The 23,979-nt window shown below is 37.2% G+C and overlaps 1 protein-coding gene across 1 annotated transcript; it reads right to left on the reverse strand.

Annotated features, from left to right (window-relative positions):
- Positions 1 to 13,472: 13,472 nt before the first annotated feature.
- LOC149029244 (GATA transcription factor 26-like) lies at positions 13,473 to 23,406 on the reverse strand. The gene is given in 9 exon segments (XM_089141268.1): positions 13,473 to 14,362; positions 14,365 to 14,625; positions 15,400 to 15,520; positions 15,626 to 15,812; positions 16,064 to 16,167; positions 16,318 to 16,390; positions 17,050 to 17,482; positions 19,332 to 19,700; positions 22,856 to 23,406. Coding segments are annotated over 9 exon segments (1,623 nt in total). The 5' UTR covers positions 22,896 to 23,406; the 3' UTR covers positions 13,473 to 14,327.
- Positions 23,407 to 23,979: the final 573 nt, after the last annotated feature.

Genomic DNA, 23,979 nt, shown 5'->3' on the forward strand with positions numbered 1-23,979 from the left:
CACTCTGATCCCTCACGGACTGGTTACCTCTATTGAGATCCTAGGCAAAGGGGTCAAGTCCTCATCAAGCATCCATGGCTGGGGTTTAAGTCAACACTCTCTTACCATGATCATTGGCATGAGTACTAGCGCATGTCGAGGTTTCTAATCCAATGCAAGGTCATACTGGTAACACACTATATGAAGTTCAGATACTTCCCCTATGCCACCAACCAACTTGGTTCCATATCCTTTGTAACCTAAAAATGAGAACCCTCACGGACTGGCTACCGCTATTGGACTCCACTCCCTAACCCTATGGTCATCCACATATTATTGGGGCGGAATGCTCTCATGACTCCTCACGACACCCGGGCCACTCCTTGGACGTCCATGAGCCCAACCCTAACATATGCAACCCTACCATTGCATGATCAACACTGGACCACTGAATCTCCGCACATGGTTACCGTTGTAGGATGAAACAGAGTCACATCACTATTGTCACAGGTCATTCGCCTTCAATTCCCCTACCGAAAGGGTAATAGCATATAGGGTACCTAGCCATGCAATTCTAGACTCCCTAGGTATGTCATTCAATAGTCATGATAGTGCTGGAGGCATCAATGAGCATGTGTCCCATACCACAGCCCTCTGATATCTCAAACAAAGATACCCAATTGGATACCCTTCTATCACAACTACACCACATCATTCACCATCATACCATAATTAGTTGTTCAATATCATAAAGTGATAAAGTATATAAAAACATCACAAACAACAGGCATACAACAATATTATAATGAATTATACAACTACAGCAAGGTATATGATCGATACATATTGTAAGAGTAAACTGATTCATCATATAGCATGTTATTGCATATAAACAAGATAATGTGTCCTTACTTGTAATTAAGTAATAGCTTACTAAAGTGCAATCAAACCACAATTATAAGACTTCCAGTAGACTCAAAGAACACATTAAGGACATGAGTCAAATCAAAGCAAAAACCAAACTCACATAGCCACTGTGACTTAGCTGGTCCCTTGGGTCAAGCGATCGCCCCTGTTACAGACAGTCTTTCAGATCTGAAATTCAGACTTTTGATCATCCAATTTCAATATGGTTTCGGGATGATTTTAATCCGAATTTCAATCTTAATAAGTCTATAACAAAGGTGCAAATCAACAACCTAAAATTAACACAAATCCATAACGCAATCATCTCCCTTGATTAGATCCATCATTTATTCAAATGCAAGGATTCTTTTCTGGACATGATCTTCTCAAAAACATTGATTAGGGAATAAAACTAATCACAATTACGTTACCCCAACATAAAGGAGATGGATCTACACCATTCCAAAGCTAAGGGAAGAGAATGGAGTGAAGGGGATTCATTTACCTCAACCAGATTTGCAAAACAGAAGAGGGAAAAGATCTAGATCACAAACCATGCTTCTCTCACCTTCCAACACATGTCTTCTGCCTCCTAATCGTCCAAAACAACAATCCTGAGTATAATAATGAGTTAATAGGGTGGGGTTTGCTATTTATAGAGGACATGAGGCATATTAGGGCAAAATCCCCCAAGCAAACTATGGTGGTTGCTTGGGGTGGTTGATTGGCCCAATCAACTGCTTTAAGCAACCGCCCCTAGTACTTTGCAGTACATGGGTGCTATGCTCAAAGGGTTGATCCCCAACCTCAACCTAACCCTAAACAACACATGGGGGAGGTCATACCTTCAATCCGGACACCTTCAAATACCTCTTGACCCTAGCTGGAACTCTTTTCCCAGCAAAGCAAATTCTTCATCAAGAGAATCCAGATCCATGGATTCAGGGTATGGATCATGGACTTCAATCCGGATACTCCACAACTTAATCCAACTTGACCTTCGGGTTATCGGACCTGCAAATACGAATTTTGGGTTAAAAATACGGGGTTGTTACACACACACACACTCTCTCTCTCTCTCTCTCTCTCTCTCTCTTTCTCTCTCTCAACTATCTTGAGAGAGAAACTTGTGTAACGTGAAACTTGGGTGAGATGGATCTTTCTGTTTGTATATCACTTTGGTAAATATGTCAATTCAATGGTCAACTGCCAATTTCAAATGTAAATGATAGTGATCAAAGTTCTACCTAGACTTGATTTTCACAGACATTATGAGGATTCCACTCAAACTCAACTCAAAGAGACAAACCCTAACATGCATCCATATGAATCGTAACCCTAGTTTTACTTTATCTTTCTTTTCTTGTATTATTCAAACTCTAACTCTTGTAATACAAACACTATAAATAAATTTGATCCATTTCACGTAGAGCTCATGACCAATACAAAATTTTCTCTTTCATCAAAATTAATTTTGACGTCCAAAAATGTAAAAATTGACTACCAACTACTAAATCAAGTATTTTATGTGGTGACACACCTACAATGTATAAGGGTACAATCAACACATATAAAGGATGTCAATTTGTATAGAACTAGTATTTGATATGGTAGTGGTACAATAGTGATAAATTTACCTCACATCATTAACATATCAAATACTAGAGATTACAAGTATGTCATAACATTACCATACCATAGTTATTTGGTACATAGGGTTTCGATATTTGGTACACTGTTGGTGCAGCATGGTTCATTTGTATTATTTTGTCAATAACGTCACACATCATACCATTTATCAAATGGTATAACTAAGTCATATTGAGAACATACCCTATTTATTTGGTATAGTATAAGGGGCATATTTGTAGTTTCAGTAAGCCAGCCACACGGTATGAATTGACACCCTTAGACATGATGAGCGAAAATAGACAAACTTGAAACCTAGGTAACTATTGAGAATTATGCATGTGCCTTCTTTGCCCAAATTAATTTATGCTAGGGAGCCTTAGGGAGTGCCTCTCTAATGCACTTAAGGGCCAAATTTGATGCATCAAGGAAGCACTGTTTGAATGACACAGATGATGGACACCTAAGCTCCCCTCCTTCTTTGGCAAGCACACTCCACAAAACTAAGCACCTAAGCACACTTTCTTCGAAAGCCATTCTATCTGGTATGTGCTCGGTAGGATGCTTCCAAACGAACTTGGCCATTAGACGCTCCAAAACATGAATAGTTTTTTGCAGGATTTTAAAATTTTTTAATCCAATAACCGATTACCCCTTCAAGAGCTGACTTGATAAGCATCAATCTTCCTACAAAAGAAAGCATCTTCTCTTTCCAAGCACTAACTTGCCCTTCAACCTTAACTACTAAGCCCACACAATCCGAAGGTGTTGGTCTTTTTTATGTCAAGGGAACATCAAGGTATTTGATTGGCAACTGTCTAATCCAAAAACCTAGTGTCTAGCAGAAGAACTCAATTGTATCCACCTATGTTTTGCAAACAAAGAGATTTGACTTACCTTGTTTCACCTCTATACTAGATTGCACAGAGAACTCTTGGAGTAACCCAATATAAGAGAATTAAATTACACTAACACTGTAAGTTCGTGAGATGTTTGCTATTGATTGCAATGGTAGTGGTGAGAGAGGTGAAGTAGACGAAGAGGCCAGTATGGAGATGATTGAATTCAGGAAGAATAAGGAGACCATGCTTAAAACAATGATGAATGATGAAGATGGCAAAGGCAAGGATGCAAGGACAGAGCGAGGATTTAACATCTGATGTCCAAGTACTAATATTTCACATAAAACACAATGACTTTTCTACCCATTGTTTTTATGCTAAAATTTTTCTCTAGTTGGGGTGACAAGTCCTAATATTTCACACATGCAAAGAGGGCTAGAGTGAAAATTTCAAAAAATTGGGAAGGGAAGGGGGAAATTTCAAAAAATCGGAGAGAAGGGGGCAAGTGTTGATATTTTACACATGGAAAGGGGGCCAAAGGCCAAGTTTCACAAAGTTGTGAAGGGGAGGGGTACAACCTCCCAAGCCCTGGGGTAGCTCCACCTTTGCAAGGATGATAGAGTGTTATAAGGTTGTACCATGTGGTCTCATATTGAGTTCCTTTCATTTCCTTATCTTTCTTTTTCTTGATGAGACTCTATTAGCCAAAGAAGAAGGTTTTCTATTAGCTCATTGACGTCCAAGTGAAAACGAATATTAAATGCATTTTTTCCTTTAACGTTTCTGATCCTTTCGAAACCAAAATAGTTGGCCAAGACTTTTATGTTCCCATCATTTTTTTTTGGGATAATTACTATTGCCCCCTTATACTTTGGTTTTATTACTAATCAAACCCCCTTCTTTGTGAAATTACTATTGCCCCCTCACTTCTAACGGTGTTAAGTTTCAAATATGAAATGTCTATTTTGCCCTTAAAATTAAGAAGTAAAAAATATGGCATTACCCTCATTTGTAGAAACTATATTGCATGTCAATTATATCCTTAAAATCTTATATTTTAAAATTAGTTTTGGATTTGGTGGGACCACATACTTATGATTGTTGAAACTTTCACATTCCACTTAAATTTTTCATAATCACCATGATGGAAGTTTTACAAACAAATTATCATATAAGATCCAATTGATAGAAAATTTGGTAACATACATAATGGTCAGCATATATTAGGTGATTTTCAATTTGCAGCTTTGAATTAAATTTGATATTTCTTAACATTTTAGTTTATATTTTAAGTTTTATTTAATTGCATCTTTCCTTTATTTGGTGATTTAGTTTTAGAGACAAAAAATCACATCTTTCCTTTATTTGGTGGTTTCTTTTTAAAAACGAAAAGTGAAATTAAAGTTAATTTTTTCCTATTAAGAGTAGTATTATAACTTAAAAAAGAGCAAATAAGTAAAAAGATAATTGCAAGGTTATTTTTGGAATTTTGAAGAAATATATAGATGCCACATCATCAGTAAACTGACGGAGCTTAATGGTAGGGGGGCATTAGTAATTGTAGACAAGGTTAAAGGTTGGAATAGTAATTTTAAAAAGTACAGGGGATAAAGTAGAAATAAAATCAAAGTACAAGGGGGCAATAGTAATTATCCCTTTTTTTTTTTTTTTCAACTTGTGGCAAAGTTGTACTTAGGTTCTTTTTGGTATCATCTTGCATTCTTACTTTCTAATACAAAAATATTCTTTACTATCAGACCCCACCCACCAATATCGGTCCCGCCCGACAATCCATGGATGTAATCCACAGTCACAAGATCCACGGTTTAACCATCAGTGATAATAAATGCAAAAGGATATACAAGTGTCCAAAATCCAATGAGGAAAGAATATAATCAAAGGAAATGAACAAAGTAAACGTGTCCAAAAAGGAGTATCTCAGTGGAAGCAGAATACATCAAAGGTCAATTGTTATTTTGTTCTTTTTCAAGGCTGGCAACCTTCTCTTTTAATTTCTCAATGAACGGAGTCATCCAACATTCCTTCATTGTCTTGTTGAAATGGAAAACCACATGGATTCTTTTGCCATCAATAGAAGCTGTAAGCGCACTCCATGTACCCACAGGTGGCTTTGTGCCGTACATCGCTACCTCCCACTGACACCTCTAGAGTCTCTTCACAAGGTTCTCCTAGTCATAAGGAATTTCTCTCATTTCAATAAAGCCATCTGAATAATATAAAGTAATCCACAAAAAAGGTGAGTTCTGACAAACTTAGTAAGGCAACAAATCTCATATACATGTTCACATCATAACATGATAAATAACATAAAGGAAAGATGATATGCATAAATATGAATGCACTTAGTAGCTAAAGATGCAAGTCTCTAGTATGATAGACATGCTTTAAAATATGACACCAGCCCTCCTCTGGGTAGGTCTAGTAACTCTAATCCCTCACAAACTGGTTACCTTTGTTGGGATCTCAGTCAAGGGGTACAGTCCTTGTCAATCAACCTTGGTTGGGGTTTAGGTCCACACTCTCTCACCACGACCATTGGCATGAGCATTGGCATGAGTATTGGCACATGTCAGGGATCTAACTTAATGCAAGGTCTTACAGTAACATACTACATGTGGTCCAAATACTTCCCCTATGGCACCAACCAACTCGGTTCAGTATTCTTCTCCACCTAGGAATGAGAATCCTCATGGACTGGTTACCTCTGTTGGACTCCATTCCCTAGCCTTATGGTCATCCACATATTGTTGGGGGGTGGATGCTCTCATGTCCCCTCACGACTCCCAAGCCGCTTATTGGACTTCCATGAGCCCTACCCTAGCATATGCAACCCTACCAATGCATAATCAATAGTGGACCACTAAGTCTCCACATGGACTGGCTACCGCTGTAGGATGAAACAGAGTCATGTCACCATTATCACGGGTCATTCGGCTTCAATACCCCTGTTGAAAGGGTAGTGACATGTATGGGTATCTAACCATGCAATCTAAACCTCCTAGGTATGTAATCCATCAAACATGAGAGTGCTAAGGACATCAAAGAACAATGTCTCATACCACAGTCTCTGATATTCCAACCTCACAATACGTAGAATGGATACCCTCATTCATAGTTACAACATCTCATCATCCAACATCATGTGATAATTCAAGTATGTCTAATCATCATTCATAGCATAATATTATCAATAAATAAGTTAAACTACTGTAACAGAAAATTATATGATTATTCATGCATTTAAGTTAAATACAGTTCATCACATCGCATGTCCATCCATATGTATATAGAAATGTAACCTTACTTGTCGAAGTGGAAAACTATTGAAAGTGCAATTAGACTTCACAAATAACAAGTCCAATAAACCTCAGTGATCACCTAGATTAGGGTTACAAATATTCATTTAAGTCAGAGGTCAAACAGAGCAAAACTCAAAGAAACCAAGCTACTATGAACCAGCCAGTCGCTCATGGCAGTTGATTAGGTCGATCAACCGCCCTGACCAACTACCCCCTTTTAAGACAGACTCTCAAGTCCGAAATTCCAACTTTTGATCACCCATCCTCAATCTGATTTTGGGATGATCCAAATCCGAATTTCGTCCTTAACATACTAGAGAGTCCATCTCACTCTAAAAACTTCAAAAGAGGAAGATTTAGAATCCACTTCATCTCCTTTAACTAAATCAACCCTTGATTCGGATATGAGAATCCATCTTTAGGTGTGATCTAGTTGCGATCATCGATGGAAAGAGTCTAACCATCATAACTCATTGTCTACAAAGTCATGGAGAGAAGAAAAGCGCATAACTACTAAAGAGATAAGTAGGGAGAGCATGTGATTAACTAACCTATAACTGATTCATAAGACTGATCAAGAACCAAAGCTTCCCCATTATTTGAGCATTCTTCACCATCGAACACATGTACACTTCCTCCTAACCGTCCACAGTAGCCTCCACGAATAAAATAATATGAAATTAGGTTGTGGATGGCTATTTATAGAGGGTTGGGGGAAATTAGGGTTTAATTCCGTAACTAGAGTTGGTTGGTCGCTTGGGTCGGTTGGTTGGGTCAATCAACCGCCTTAAGCAATCACCCCCTAGTACTTTTCAGTACTTGGGTGTTTTACTCAACCAGTTGATCTCCGACACTAACCTAACTTAAACCAACACGTGGGGGATTCTTACCTTGATCTCAAACATCTTCGAGCTCAACCTGTCTTAGGCTAGAAATCCACCTTCCCAGTCCATCAGGGTTTCTATTGGATCTCCTTTGGGTTCCCAAAATGGCAGGTTTTTTATTGGTAAAATCCAGATCCATGGGCTTCAATCCGGATAGTTCACAGCTTATTCTGGCTGGACCTTCGGGTACTCGAACCTGCAATACAGATCCCGGGTTAGAATTACAGGGTGTTGGTGCAACCTAGAGGGGCGGTGATTAGGTTGCAACTAGTTGATTGTCCCAATTTTTTGGTTTGATTGGAAATATTAGGTAAATTGAAAATTCAAATGAATCAAACCATAACAATCAATCACAAGACAAGTATTTTATAGTGGATCGACTTTGCAAGTCTACGTCCACTCTTCTCTTGGCCTTAAGAGAGTATTCCACTAGTGATTATCTTTCAATACAATGGGTAGAGATCAAACCCTTTACAATCTTTGTTATGGGGCAAGAGCACTCTTTACAATCTTTGTTTATCTTAAGGCAAGAACACCCTCTTCAATCTTTGTTCACGGGCAAGAGCACCCACAACCAATTCTAGTCTATCTAGACTTATAATTGAAGACAAGCAATATACAAGAGAAGGATGTTACCTAGCAAGAGGTGTGAAACTTTACCTCTTGTGTGATTGTGATGCAATAAGAGTGTATGCTCAAATGGAAATGAATGCACCACCAACACCTTCAATCATGTCAACCTTGGTTTCCACAAGCTTGCTTAACACCTTGGTATGTTCTCCAAGGTTGAGTGAGGATGAGAGGCAAAACCCAATTGATTCCTTGTAATTTGAGAGCTTGAGATTATTTTTGGAATAGTTGATCAATTAGCAAGGTTCTGGGTCTCAAATGGAGTGAATTGGGTTTATATAAATGGCCTTTGAGTGCCTTAGCCCAACCCCCAACGGATATAAAACGGATAGATTTTAGTCCAAATTTCAATCCAGACAGACATTTGTTTGAAAATAGAGCCGTTTAAAAAATTTAGCTGTTGCAGATTTTTGACCAGACAGATGTCTGTCTTAGAAGGATATCTGTCTGATTAGACGGACATCTGTCTGAGGCACAGAATGAACATTTAGGTGCATATAGGGACTTGATTGGATTTTTGGTATTTCTAACCAACCCTAAGCCTCATACACTCTCCTAACATGTCTTAGGTCAGTCTAATGATATGATATATGTATAATTGAGTGCAATTACATATGAATGTACATGAATTGACTTAAGTCCTAATTTGCTAAGTCTTCTTGCTTGAGCTTGCGTTGATGATCATTGATGTTCTTTAGTCTTCTTGTGCTCCATTCTTCATGCTCATATTGACTTAGATTTCATGTTCATCTTGGCTTGGTCTTGGCATTGACTTGGGCTTTAGGCATTTGGCATTGAGTTGGATTTGGTCCACTTGCTCTCATATTGAATTAGACAAACATAATTCAATATAGCCATTAGTAATTCATGTTTGTTATCATCAAAACTAATGGAGGCCGATGTGGCAATGCTGACTTAGCATTTCCCAACACAGGGGTTATTACATTTACAATTGTTTGGCTTGATCTAGTGACCCTATTTCTATTTATAGCTCATCAAAGAGAGAAACCATAATGAAACAAAACTTTACTTTGGATTATGAAGTAGCTCATCAACTTTGTTTTACATGCTTCATAAAAGGATCATTCACTGATGTTTCCAATCCAAATTCTCCTTACAAAGTGATTGGATAGAAATTTGGACACTCCCACATACCAATTTCAGCTGATGAATGCAAAGGGTATTGCACCTTCCACCAAATCTTGGAGTCTTTACTTCTGTATAGCATAGCCATTCCCCTGTGTTTTCTCCTACTGCTAATCAATAGCCTCCAAGGTCCGTCTTTGCCTAACCATGTTGTCTCGGGTCATGAAATTCGATCAAATTGATGTCATGGATTGGCACAATTATTGGGTTGTAATCAGGCTTTATCCACTCCCTAGGGTATGGATCTAAGAAGTCCTTTGCCACTGCAATGTTCTGAACTTGCCTGTTTTGGTCATCCACTTCAATATAGAGAGAGGATCACATGCTCTTTTTCCATGGAGGATTGTGGCTGTTTCTAACTAGCGTCCATTTATATCAAATGGCTTGGTACGGTAGATGGTTGTGTTAGGTGGTGTCTAGTTGATCAAATCAGTTGAAATGGAATGGGCCCATACAATGTTGTCCCAGAGAGATTCATTAGTGTTACATTGGTAGGAAAAATGGTAGGCACCATTATAATGCATAGGTTTGGTCACATAAAGGAGACACAAGAATATATAATATCAAAACCAAAAGCTAGGAACCTCATACTCTAAACAATGCACCACACAGGGAAGAAAACTGGAAGTACTTCAATTATACTTTTTTTTTTTTTGTCAAATGGAAATGATGAACTTCATTATAAAGCCTCCAAGCATAACTTGCTGGGGACAAAACAAAAATTTTCAGGCATAAACAAAGGTGGAGACTGCCACCAAACCCGATGCAAATTAAAGTTTTTTGCACCTTTTGCAATGTAATCAGCAAGTAGGTTTTCAGATCTATTTACAAACTTGAACATCAGAGTCACAAACCCTACACTAAGTTTTTTAATTTTAGAAAATAAACTAAAAGCCACCCAATCAAGTGAACAAGGGTAGCCATTGAGTGCATCAACAGCAGTTTTGCAGTCTGAGGAGACTTGCAGACGACTGATATGCAAGGATTTGGCAAGAGCCATCACATCTCGGATCCCTTCAAACTCCATGGCAAGGGCTGAGAAACCACAACAATTCACCGCTTGGGCTGCAAGAAACCTATTATTTGGGTCCCAGAGAATACAACCAGGGCTCCCTTTTTTGCTTTCAGCATTCCATGCTCCATCCGAAAAGGCTTTAAAAACATCTGAATCAGCATGCACCAACGGCTACAAAACAAAGAATACACATTGCAATCATTCTTCAACTCTAGCAACCTTCATAGCACTAGTAATTTCTAAACCACCAATTCTTTATGTTTATGTTTATATTTCCCTTCTTATCATTTCCAAAATCTTGACATAAAACTTTAAAATTTCCTCAGATTCAATTCTTGGTTTCCTCCAATCTTTTTAATCATGTCAATTGTAAGTAATCATCATTATTTTTTTGATGTTCTTATAATATACATTTGGGATGAAAAGAAAAACATAAAATGGTATATGGTTAACACCAGGGTAAATGAGTTCTTAGTTTGAGAGACAAAAATCATACCATAGGAATGTTGTTTTTTTATCCAATTCTCATGAAATACATGTTTGCCAAGTTTCATTAGTAAAGGTCTCAGTCGTTGTATAATCATAATTCTTGCATTTTGATCAACATACTGAAATATTGTCTAACCGTGTAAGTAGTGAAACGAAGCACTTATTGATAGAACCTTTTACTTTTAAAACTAACATTGTTAGGTATAGGAGATGTTCGTAATAAAATAAATTCTAGGCGACGTAAATATAATTTTCTCTTTCTAAATTAATTTTTAAAGCCCAACTATTTACACTTAGATTATGTTCCTAAATTCCATTTGCAATTTTGTTCATTTTTCTGTAACTATAATTTTGTCAAGTCAATCTCTCACTTTTTTTTTTTTTTTGGTAGATCAATCTCTCACTTGCTAAAGTTTTTTGGGGAAAAATTATCCCATCACCTTGATGGTCCACTTAGTTTTGTGACACAATCCTCAATTCCAGACCAGGGGAAGCAGAAGAAATTGCTGCTTCAAGCTCAGCAGACTTTCCAGAAATAAAGAGAGAGAAAAGAGATTGATTGTATTTTCATGAGTCCGGATCCTCACTCCATTGGGGGAGCACAGACTGCTCCCCGACAGCTTTCCAACCACATAAATACGTGGGACCCATAGGTGAAAAACACTTTTTGAAAAGAAAAAAAACTTCAAATTTTCACCTGTGGGCCCCACGTGTTTGTGTGGTTGGGAAGCCGTCGGGCTGCGCTCCCCCGACAGGGTGAGGATCCGGACTCCATTTTCATGGTCCCTTAAAATGTCTTGTCCTATTACATTTATAGACTACCTATATGCCCTGACTAATGTCCCATGTCTTGAAATGACATGCCTATCCCAATTATCCCTTACAAGTTACCTTCTTACCAATTACACTTTGGAGAACCTTAGTCTTCAGGGTTCAACTGCATACAAATCTATAACAGGCTAACAGCAAGTACAACTTCAATGATGCTGTTGTTTCTTGTAAGGTAGGTTGGACTTTGTTATTGTAGAGAACGCCAGCATCATCGAGGAAGATGAACTTCCGTCGATCCCATCGAGATCGAACTACAATATAGATTGTCAAGACTATTTACGTTAGGTATCTTGGTTCAATCATAAATAAAAAATGTAATATGGAGGGCAATGTTTCTCAAAGAATAAAATAGGGTGGACGAAGTGGAGAGGGTGCATCCAAGGTTTAGTTTGGTGACATATTCCTTTAAAACTCAAAGAAAATTCTATAGAATTGTAGTGCGACCGACTACTTTGTATAGTGCAAAGTGACGGCTGTTAAGAAATATCAAATAGATAAATTCTGTCTAGTAGAAACGAGGATGCTAATATAGATTGAGTGGTAAAACTAGGAGTGATAAGGAATGGTGAAAGTACTCTAGAACATCTTCAGCAATATATATACATTGATTTTGAAAGCCACGGATGGGCCAAAGAAGAAACTTGTGAAACAAAAACTGTTTTTTTTTTTCTTCTCAATGTATATTCCTCCTTTTATTTTTGTTTTGTAAAAATAAAAGGAAGAATATAGCCAGAAGTAGCCTATGTTTCTGATGATTCTAAAAGCTTCAACCTCAGGGCTTGGTATCATTGTTAGCCATTTCCAGTTCTGGAGAAGAGGCTCTGGCTCTTAGGCCCGGAAACGGACCGGATTCGGCTCGGATACACCAGTATCCGAATCCGAATCCGATTAGCAAATCCGCTATCCGAATCCGAATCCGAATCCGGCAAAAATTTAGAGAAGGCATCCGAATCCGAATCCGAAACTTTATCGGATATCCGATAATAATCCGATCCGATAAAATATCCGATTATTGATTGATAATTGTCATTTTTTTACATTTTTTATTATAAATTTCTAATTTCTGATTACCGAATACCGCTATCCGAATTCGATTACCGGTATCCGAATCCGATTACCGGTATCCGAATTCGATTATCATCTATTTTTAAAGGAAAAATGTTAAATACTTTACTCTATCCGGATACAAATTTATCCGGATATTATCCGATCCGATAAGCAATTATCCGAATCCGAATCCGGTTACTTAGCGGACGGATACGGATATTTTCCGGTAAGAAAATTTCCGGATTCGGATACCCTTAAACGAATACGAATGCGAATTCGGAGGCGGATTTCGGCTATCCATTTACAGGTCTACTGGCTCTTTCCAAAACCTTAGAACTGAATTATTAAGAGAACAGGGAAAACCTCTGTTATATATGAAAAAGCTCACTGGGTAGACTTTGAAAGCAGCAAAAAGCACTAAACACCTTTGTGTGAATAACCCCAAGGCTATGTTGACTGTATGATACATGTACAACTTTACTAAAAGGTGTTTTTTTTGTTTTTATAATATATCTCTCCTTGAATTCAAAATCAAGGAAGTCCCATGGCAACTCAAGCCTTCTCAGGTTTGCCCCAGATAAAGAACACTGCTTCCCTCACATTTTTACAAAAGAAAATCTTTAGAAAGTCCATTAATCGATTGCTTCAGTATGAAACCCAATTCATTCTTATGGTGATTCATAAATCTTGGGCTACACTTTTCATAACTGGATTATAGATCACTGCAGTTAAAAAAAAAAAGTGACAAAGGCAACCTAAACAGTGATATTTAAAGACCACATCTCTAAACATAGGCAACAAGCACTCATTCACAACCAGTAATATTATCGTAATATGAATACCAACGCATGCATTTTTCCCTATATTTGTATTGTTGACTTTATAATTGAAGTTCTAATGGCATTATATGGAATCAACATTTACATTTGTCAATAAATTACTTCCTTTGTCTACCCAAATTTCTTGACAAGCAACAAAAGAAGCAGAGATACATCAAGACATGAAATTGCCGAAGAAAACATGAACTGAGGTATTGTGGAGCTAAGGGAAGCATTCATGTTCTTAACAAATCATCTTTTAAGAAGAAAAAGAAAACACCGATAGAACCTTTCAACTCAAATTTGATTTGAGATATTGTTTAAGATGCAAAAACTCCATTCTATTATAGAAGTAAGCTATTAAAGCCTATCTGAGTTTATATGCAAGGCAACAACTAAAATACATACACGTCGCACTCTTCTCCTTCAAGCTCTAGAAGAAAACACTTCCTCTGCAACACTGAGCTCTATATTACAAACTTCTGTCAGCCTATACAGAAAGCAAGTGAAAAGAAAGGAACCCCAAAAAAAAAAAAAAGAGAGAAAAGAGAAGACAGAAAACAGCAACACCCACCCACGTTCGTCAACATCCGAAGCATTACCAGGTCAGAATACTGATATCTAGGAATCCAGGGGTTTGGTAAGAAAAAGAAACCTTGAAACTGCATTTACATAGACTCCTCCACTACAGCATGCAAAAAAGCATGGACCAAGGATACCGTCCCCAGGTCCCAGCAGAAGTGTACTATATACGCTCTTTGTTATTCAAAAAGTACTCTATAAACAAGCAATCAGGGCTGGATAAGATGTTGCTGTACTACACTGCAGTGCTCCCCTGCTGAATGCTTTTTGTGGATAGAAGCTCTGCCTGGGGGAAGGCACCATTGGATGGAATGTCTAACAGCAGAACTTGATCAGAATTGTCATCAGTGAACTGAAAAGAATCCAGCATGATAGAGCTCCCATCATTTGGGAGAGAAAATAAGCTTCTGGGACTGAAGCAAGAGCCGTCACCATCAATGGATTCCTTGGTCTCATAACCAGCCCTTGTGACCCCCCTCCTGGGGCTTTTCATAATGGCCTTTGATTCTGAAATAAGCAAGCCTTCTGTCAAAGAAATGCTTAATGGAATAAAGGGTTTAGCAACAAGTATTGATTTACAATAGATGGGAGACAAATATGACTTTTTCTCCAACGTAGGTTTGTCAGGTCCAAGCATGCAAGTATAGATGCTATTATGCTAAATACCAAGGTTAATTTTCCTGATGTTTTGATTTCTTTTACAGCCTCTGGCTGAAGACAAATTCTTTTAAAATGATAAAGTTGATTACAGGACTTATTGTATTTTTCCTCCAGAGCGAAGCAAAATATAGATAGACAAAGTATTCTTGGACTGAACTCCTTGAGACAAACAGCTTCAGATATGTTTGATGACAGAATAACTGGATTCCAGAAATTTCAAACTATGGTGGAAAGTGGGAAAATGTCTGTTTAAGTTTTATTTCATTTATCATGGGAACCATAACCTAGACCCGTTTCTCCTGCCTGAGTTTTGGCCTAAGAAATTTCAAGGTGTTATAGTTGATTTGCATTGGGGCTCCCTTATATGGACTGAAGATTGAAAATTTTGAGCAGCCTATCAGTGAGACCTGCTGAAGAAAACAATGATATCTGCATAATCTAAAGCAAATTATATAAAATGCTGAGTGCTCCCCCAAAAAATAAAATAAAATATCAGAGATGTGTTTTATTTAGCATTTATAGATATGTCCTTCTCAGAAGAAATGTACAGAGTTTCTGTAAAAATGAGTTCACATCAAGTATACAAAAAAGGCAAATTTGGATAACTGGAAATAGTCTAACCTGTAGAGTGATAATTTTGGCCATCTCGTGGTCTTTTTCCAGGTCTAAGATCACTTGAACCTGGAAGACTGATTCCATCCACAACTCCCTTGTCTTCTATTTTCCTTGTTCTTTCTACACCCTAGAGCCAAGAAATCAGTAAGAAATTACGTACATCATTTTTAATTTTGAAGAAACAAAATCAAACTAATTTCACGGATATGAGATCAGTACCGTAGAGAAATACCTTGAGCAAATTATACTGTTCTACCCACTTTGACTTTGCCAAATTGACCAACACAAGTCTCTTAAGAGTTTTACAGTCTTCTCTTTTTACTCCTGAGAAAGAGAGATCAAAGACTCCTTCTGCAAGCAAGTGCTGGAAGGAAGATAGGTCCTCCTTGAATTGAGGGCTACCAAACATGCTTTTGAGGCTATAAATTTGAAAAATATTACCAAAATTAATTTTAAAGCATACAAGAAGTTATATATTTTCAATGCACATATTAGATGGAATTACGTAAAGCTGATCTCGCTGAAAAACATTAAGGTGAACAACATAAATGACGAAACGAATCAGGAACCAGAAATAGGTAATGAAGTTTTAGGGGCCAGACCGAATCTTCATAAATGCCATTGCATAATTCATCAATTTTACATAATGATCGTAAATAATGGTGCTAACCTATCAGGAAGTCTGGAAGTATCCGCACAAGGTAAATACTTCATCAATTGCTCTTGTTCTTCACGAGTCAATTGACCAGTATACTCTTCAAAGCAAACAATATCCTACAAACATAGACTGCAATCATTTGAGCAACACAGAAGACAAAATAGCACACTAACAATTCCTTGCAACAATTTGTTTTCATCGAATTATAAGTGGAAGAGGATTGTTTTCTCATACAATCAGAAAAATGGTTTAGAAGTGTATCTTACTTTTAGAACTATGGAATTGAGTGGTGAGTTGCAACTTTGCAGAAGTTGGGATTTCTCGAAGAACACTTTGTCCCTACAATGCCAAAGACACGAATACTAGAAGTGAGAGCCAGTTATATGAAGGCTTTGCAATCGTTGTTCTGATTATGTGACCTTATGCCATTAGCTTAAATTTTTTTAGAAAAATTAAGCCAAATAACTCTTCTATGTTGCATCCAGAGAAGTCAACCCTGACAATAAAAAATTTGTCACTGAAATAAGCTGAAATTCCAGCATAAGCTTCACCTATTTCAAACAACTAATTTTTTGATATTTATTAGCTTCAGGTTTTTGTCACAGATTAATAAAGCAAGTGCATGGTTTTGAAAGGTTTCTTCTCCCAAAAGAAAAAAAAAACTCTTTGTACCTTTACCAAATACTTATCAATGATTAAACTGTCACTAGTCTTTGTATTACATAATTACATTCTATACGAACACTTCTTATTCCACCAAACATCCAAAAGCAGCAACAAGATGGCTATAAAGTGCCTAAGAGCTTTGCATAGTCCATATAAGCAATAAGCCAATGGATAAACATGGTCAATTTGGAATCTTCTACCCATCATACAAGGGAACCATCAGGGGCCCATAAGACATGTCCAAACTTGATTTTCTACTGATGCTGAAAAACTAGGATGACCGATGAGAATCTATAGTCACTTTTAACATAAAATACAAAAGCAGAAAGAACCTTTTGGCGTGCTCTTGTTGCATCCCTTGTCCGGAGGACTTCTTCAGTTTCTCAAAGCTGATGCTGGGAAAAGTAATGCCGTTATCATCATTATGTACAGAAAGAGATGCAGAACCCGAGTAAACCTCATTTACTCGGTTAGGTTTGTTGTCTACTGAAAGGGAGCTGGCTTCAGATTCTTCCTCTCGAGCTGCCAAGCTTGGATGCTTGATGAGAACACCTCCATGCCCTATCTCTACAGAGACCATTGGGGTGTCACTTTCGAAAATCAAGTCCTCCGAAGATCCAGAGAAGTTAGATGAAGTCTGCTGCTCATGTAAAATAGAGCACAGGTCTTTTGTGAGCTTTTCAACAGAAGAAGGCTTGGGACGACTCACACATGTCCTCTTCCTTGAAGGCACCAGTGTATCCCATACAATGGATTGGGCTGGCCCTGAAATGAAAAATGAATTCTATTAAGGTGGGTGATGTAGTTAAGGAGCCAAGCAATGTGTTCATACACTAGGCAAATGGAATCTGGTCATGAGAGCTTAACAATAGTATCTATAGGAGTCAAAATCCATCATATATGTTTTCTTGCTGTCAAACATACTGAGGCACCATGTTATGGTAAAATAAGTGCAACATAAGAGGAGACTAATGCCAAACGGTAAACTTTTCATTTAGGAAGCATTGGTTCATAACTCTAATTTTGCTTGAATGTGAGTAGATGAAACAAAAATTATTTTATCCAATTTATGAATAGATTTGAAAGTTGTAATAACTATAGGGGCATTAAATTGATGAGCCATAAGATGAAATTATGGGAGAGAATAATTGAAACCCGTTTGAGACACTTAACTACAGTTACGGAGAACCAATTTGGGTTCGGGAAGATCTATAACGGAGGCTATTTACCTAATTAGGAGACTTATGGAAAGGTATAAAGAATGTAGGAAAGAACTTCATATGGTATTTATTGACCTAGAAAAAGCTTAAGATAGAGTCCCTATAGTATTAATTTGGCAAGTACTAGAGAAAAGAAGTGTTGCAAGTAAATATGTAGATATAGTTAAGGATATGTATGATGGTTCAGTGACTAGTGTTAGAACAGTGGGGGGACAAAGTAATGAATTTTCGATAACAGTTGGGCTACATCAAGGGTTAACTTTGAGTCCATATCTATTTGCACTGGTAATGAATGAATTAACCAAAGACATTCAAGATGAGGTCTCCTGGTGTATGCTTTTTGCGGATGATATTGTGTTGATTGATGAGACCCAAGTGGGGATTAACATTAAATTAGAATCATGGAGAGTAGTTTTGGAATCAAAAGGCTTTAAACTTAGTAGATCGAAGACATAATATCTAGTTTATAACTTTAGTCATGATCGGGCAGATGATCAGGTGGTGATACTTGATGATAAAGAGATTCCTCAGAGTGATTGTTTTAAGTGCCTAGGTTTAATCATAAGTAAAAGAGGTGATTTAGAGGATGAGGTTTCCCAAAGAATTAAAATAGGGTGGATGAAGTGGAGAGCTGCGTCCGGGGTCTTATGTGATTGGCGTATTCCATTAAAGCTTAAAGGAAAATTTTATAGAACTGTTGTTCGACCAGCTATGATGTACGGTGCAGAGTGTTGGGCTGTTAAAAAGAATCATATAGATAAACTCAGTGTAGCAGAAATGAGGATGCTAAGATGGATGAGTGGCAAAACTAGGATGGATAAGATAAGAAATGATCATATTAGAGTTGGTTTGGGAGTTGCTCCCATAAGTAATAAGCTTCGAGAAAATCGTTTGAGGTGGCACGGCCGCGTTCAACGGAGACCTATAAATGCCCCTGTACGGAGAAGTGATATAATATATATTGAAGGAACTAGAAGAGCTAGGGGTAGACCTAAGATAACCTTAGGAGAAGTGGTGAGAAAGGATATATATAGCTTAGGCCTTGTATCTAGCATGGCCTCAAACAGAACTGATTGAAGGGCAAGAATCCATGTAGCCGACCCCATTTAGTTGGGACAAGGCTTATTGTTGTTGTTGTTATGAACATATTTGGTTTCAAGCATTCTTCGCTTATTAACTCACATTCCAATTAGGATATTTATGTTTCATTAGTAACGTGATGCTGTCTATCCGATTCTGCCTTCCAATGATGAAGTGAAGTCCACCTTCAGCAATTAAGGAAATTTGAACGATATGCACCTGATGATTATAACCTTAAAGCTTAAACCTAAGTATCTCAATGAAGCTCGACTTAAGATTAACATAGAACCCACAACACTTAAGGACAGACCAACCTGTTAAATCACTTGCATCTGTACCACCAAACTGAGCACAGCTCTCAGAGTACGATATGGCTGATCCTGAACTTGATCTGTTACTTGCATCATCGTCCAGAAACTTCCGGAAGTTCTGGTCACATTCTGGGTCTTCTCCATGAATTGTCACATTATCATGAGTTTGTTTTGTTTTCTGTAACTTCAAATCTTTGGCCTTAGTGGATATGATTTTCAGTTTGGGAACTTTGTACTCTTCAAGATCATCAGTTTCTATCCTGGCATGTAATGGGGTGTAGTTTGCAAGTGTTCCTTTTGTTCTCCATCGAGAACCACAAGCATTGCATAGCACAGGCTTCTCCGGTGGTCCATTACGCCAAAGAGGGGTACCTGTAGCATTACTTGAATGTCAGCCATGAATTAAAACAAACAATGAATCAAGAACAATTAAATGCTTAGAGTGGATTGGATGTAGAAGAATGAAAAGGGAAATGAGCCCACTCATTCATGTATGAAAAGCTTGATTACAAAGGTTACATAACTCTCAACACCTTAAGAGAGTAGTCACAATGTCATCTAAGTGAGATTCAATTGTCAATACATCTTTAGCAGCAATATAACCAACTAAAGTAGTATGTCCTGAAAGTACTTCTACGAGGACAATCTTCAAATAGATTTGCAAGTATTTGAGAGAAAAGCAATTGACTAAATGTGCTAGGAATATTTGCTCCAGTGAACATCGCATTGTAGAAGGAATGTCTCTAATGCATAGCATGGCCAGGTCTGTTGCACAGAGAATGCTATGAAGACCCACCAAGCGTACCATGGAATCACTTCATGACTATTAGCAAACTCAAATGTGGATGCTCATGCTCTTTTGTATCATGCAAGCTCAAAACCGATCTTTATTAAATATCATTTCCGAAACTCCAGAAAATATATGCTACAGAAGGCCACTAAGATATTTTATGCCACATCATCTGATCTAACACATGATGAATGACCTTGAAAGTCTATATGGAGCCCTGAAATCAATGATGCAAAACAATTTATTCTGATCCAATAGCATTAAGACAGTTACTGAAGTCACTGTTCTACTGGGAACATCCAATTGTCATAGGAATGCATATTAGTTCATTACCAGGTTTCACACTCGAAATGACTGGAGAGAAAAAAGCACTGGATATTTGTAACAGAATAGCTCAAGCAATGCACAAGGGGTTGAGGCTATGTCTTAGAACTTTTATAGGGTTGAGGGAGTGATAACTGATTTAGATATGTGCATCTCACAGGTATCATACCCAGAAAATCAGGTTGGGGGGAGGGGAAGGAAGATAACAACCTGATTATACCATACTTACATCTATCATTGGTTATGATGCATTTATTAAAGCCAAACCAATTTAAATCAGACTGTAAATTCAACAACCAGAATCATCTAGGGAAAAGGAAGGAATTGTGGATCTCAGGTTTTATTTCCTTCTTGAGATTAACATTGAGAACTCTTCAACCCAACTTGTCACTAATGAAGTGAGATATAGGAAATCAGTAAGTTTGCTTGCATTGATTTGTCTGTATGACCTCTCATCCCACCCCCTAAAACCCCCTTTTGGCACTCGTGGACAACTAACCATCAGTTCTTAATATTCTCACTGGAAAGATCATATGACTAATACAACACTACATAGGCATTTGTGGTTGTCAAAATCAATGGATATTAAGCTTAAATCCATTACTTAAGGAAGTATAACCCTACACATATATCATCATACACATCTATTTTTTGTTAAAGGGTTTCTAGGTTTTGTGGGTTCAATAACCCACAACTGGACCAATTCTCAATTCAGCACATAATGAGGAAGGTAAGGAGGTGAAAGACTTCCAGGTATATTAGGTTACTTTTGCTAGATCCTATGACACTTCACAAGTACTTATATATCCCCAGACCTGTATATGAAAACACCTCTTCTACAATTTGTATGCTTCCTAAGTCCCTGAAATCAGACTCAACAGTTAACCATTGAACCAATTCCCAGAGTTGCTGAAAAGGATCGAGAGAGAAAAAGAAGCAAATAAGAAATTATCAGACTGTTGAAATAAACCAATAAAGATAAGGAATTATGCCAAAATGGAACAAATTCTCAGTGATAAGTTTACAAAAGGAGTAGAGAAGACCTACTATCTAGAGCTCAAAACATTATAAGACAAAGAAACATTGAGCACAACTAAAGAATTTCAAAGAACATATGTAAATTCTTAGGATGTTATGATATAATTCATAGTTGAGATCAGCATAACAGTGGTCTAGAGTTAGCAGCAAGGTTGAATATAAAGCAACATTTATTTATCAAAAGAAAATTATAAAAATAAAAAGCGGTATTATTTGGGGTCAATGCTCAGCTTAACATTATCATGATATCAGTACTGGCTGTTTCAATGTCATGGATACACATCATTTCAATAGCTGATATGCATCAATAGTGCTAGCTGTTCCAATGTTTTGGGCATGCATCATTTCTAAAGCAATATTTGACCATGCTGAGCCAAAATGAGAGAAATGTAGAAACTGTCAACCATGACTTCATACTTCCCAAATTCATCAGAGGTTGAATTTCTCATCTTGGCAAAAAGCTCTTCAATTAATGGCACTCCCTGAAACCTCTAATAGTAATAAATAGGGTCAACAAAAAAAAAGGCATTTTGGAAACAACAAATCTAGCAAATAAAATGACCTAACTTGCTTTGTAAGTGAGTGATTAATGGCAGTGATATTTACTACTGTATGCACTTGATATTTAGATTGAAAACTATAATTAAGATGGAGACAAGGTCTTTCAGGTGTAGATCATAATGATTTAAAACACAGCAGGTGATTAGTAATGCTTTAAGAGCTCATTGAAATTATCTATTTTGAGAAAACAGATAGAACAGAGAGAGTATTTTGGACGGCCATGAGGGTATAATTTCAGGAGTTATCATTGACTGCGGGTAGAAAAGCACAAAACTCAGGAGGACACTCAGCAGAATTCTTCAAGACCCAGTCAAGGATTTCAGACAAGGGTTCACCAAAGTACATAGAACATAAAGAATCAAAAGGTCAGTTCGTTTAACAACCATTTCCACTTAATCTGCAATATCACTAGCACAACTGCAACCAGAGACTAGAGGTTCAGTGGACTATAGACACCAAACAAGAAGAGGGGAAGGGAGAGCAAAAACAATTCTATAAAAAATTCATACAGGTATAAACATTCAATGAGAAAGACAGACTTCCGATAGGATTCTTCCCACTCAATAGGACAGGTATAAGAAGAAATGAGAGATCCATATTTCCCAATATCCTTATGTTCTTCTGGTTCGGACCAGTTCTCATTGAAATATACAGGCATATTGGTCCCTTTCTCTGTAAAATTACATACTAATTCAAATTCATAGAACTCAATTATCAAGGACAGAAAAAGAGGGGAAAAAAAAGGATCCAATATTTCCTTGAATATTCAGCGAAAGACATATCAAGAGACCACGGAAAACGAACGAAGACTCACTTGTAACTCCACAGTGGTAGCAGGGTCCTTGCTTACCCATGCGTCTTCCACTCCTTAATCTCCAAACAAAGGTTCCAAAAACGAAAAATGGAGGAAAAGTACTGGATTTTCTTGCCGAAAATTCAACCCAAATTTGTTAAAAAAAAGAGAAAGGGAAAAAAGAACAAAAACAAAAACAAAACGCTTATTCTCTACAACCCTTTTTAAGTGAATATTACTGGGTCTGTAAGCCTTTCTGCTAAAACCCAGGTAGAGTTGCAGAAGATACAAGAACACCCATGGAACCCAGGAAAATATGTCTTTCACACTTGAGAAAATTGCATAAAAATAGCAGAATCAACAATAATTCACAAGGATTGAAATGGGTTCTAGCCTGGAACCTGTACAATCCAATGGAAGAAAAAAAGACCCTTATAGGAATCCTATTAAAGGTGGAGGAAGGAAGGTGAAATAGAGGCTTTTTCTAACTTTCTGTGACCTCTTGTAGTTGCTATCAATTGTATATGGAGTAAATGCTCAGCTTTCATTGTTGTTTTGATGTTATAGAAATCTTTCAACTTATTTCTTTTATTAAAAAAATCATTTTTCTCCATTTTATAATGGTGTAGAGGGTAGAGGAATATTATTACACATATCCTGTTGACTCTGGACTTTTTCGTTTTTATTTTTCAAAACCACAAAAAGATGTGAAATTTGAGATAGAGAAACTGAGAAAGAAAAGATGAACAGCAAAACTAGAACCAAACAACAAAGAAGAAACAAACAAGGAGAGTTTCATTTCATTAATTTCTGAAAACAAATGAAGCCATGAAGGAAAGAGAGAAAAAGAGAGAGAGAGAGAGAGCTATAATTCATCTGTACCTGACTCACAATGGTGTTTGATGGGAAAATTAACATTTTATTGAATTTATTTTATTAATAATTTCTGTGCTTTGTCTCCCTTAATAAGTGTGTTTAACTGATAAGCTCAGACATTAAAAAGTAAAAGTATTTATACACTGATGATATGCTACATCACCTGTTGACATCTATGTTGATGATTCAATGATCTACACCTTTGATCTTGTGAGATCACATTCCCCTCCACTCAGTGCCATTCATTCTCTGGGTTTCTCTTTTGTGTA

The sequence above is a fragment of the Hakea prostrata genome, chromosome 1, assembly GCF_041222555.1.
Source record: "Hakea prostrata isolate BN-2017 chromosome 1, UWA_Hpros_2, whole genome shotgun sequence".
NCBI classification, from domain to species: domain Eukaryota; kingdom Viridiplantae; phylum Streptophyta; class Magnoliopsida; order Proteales; family Proteaceae; genus Hakea; species Hakea prostrata.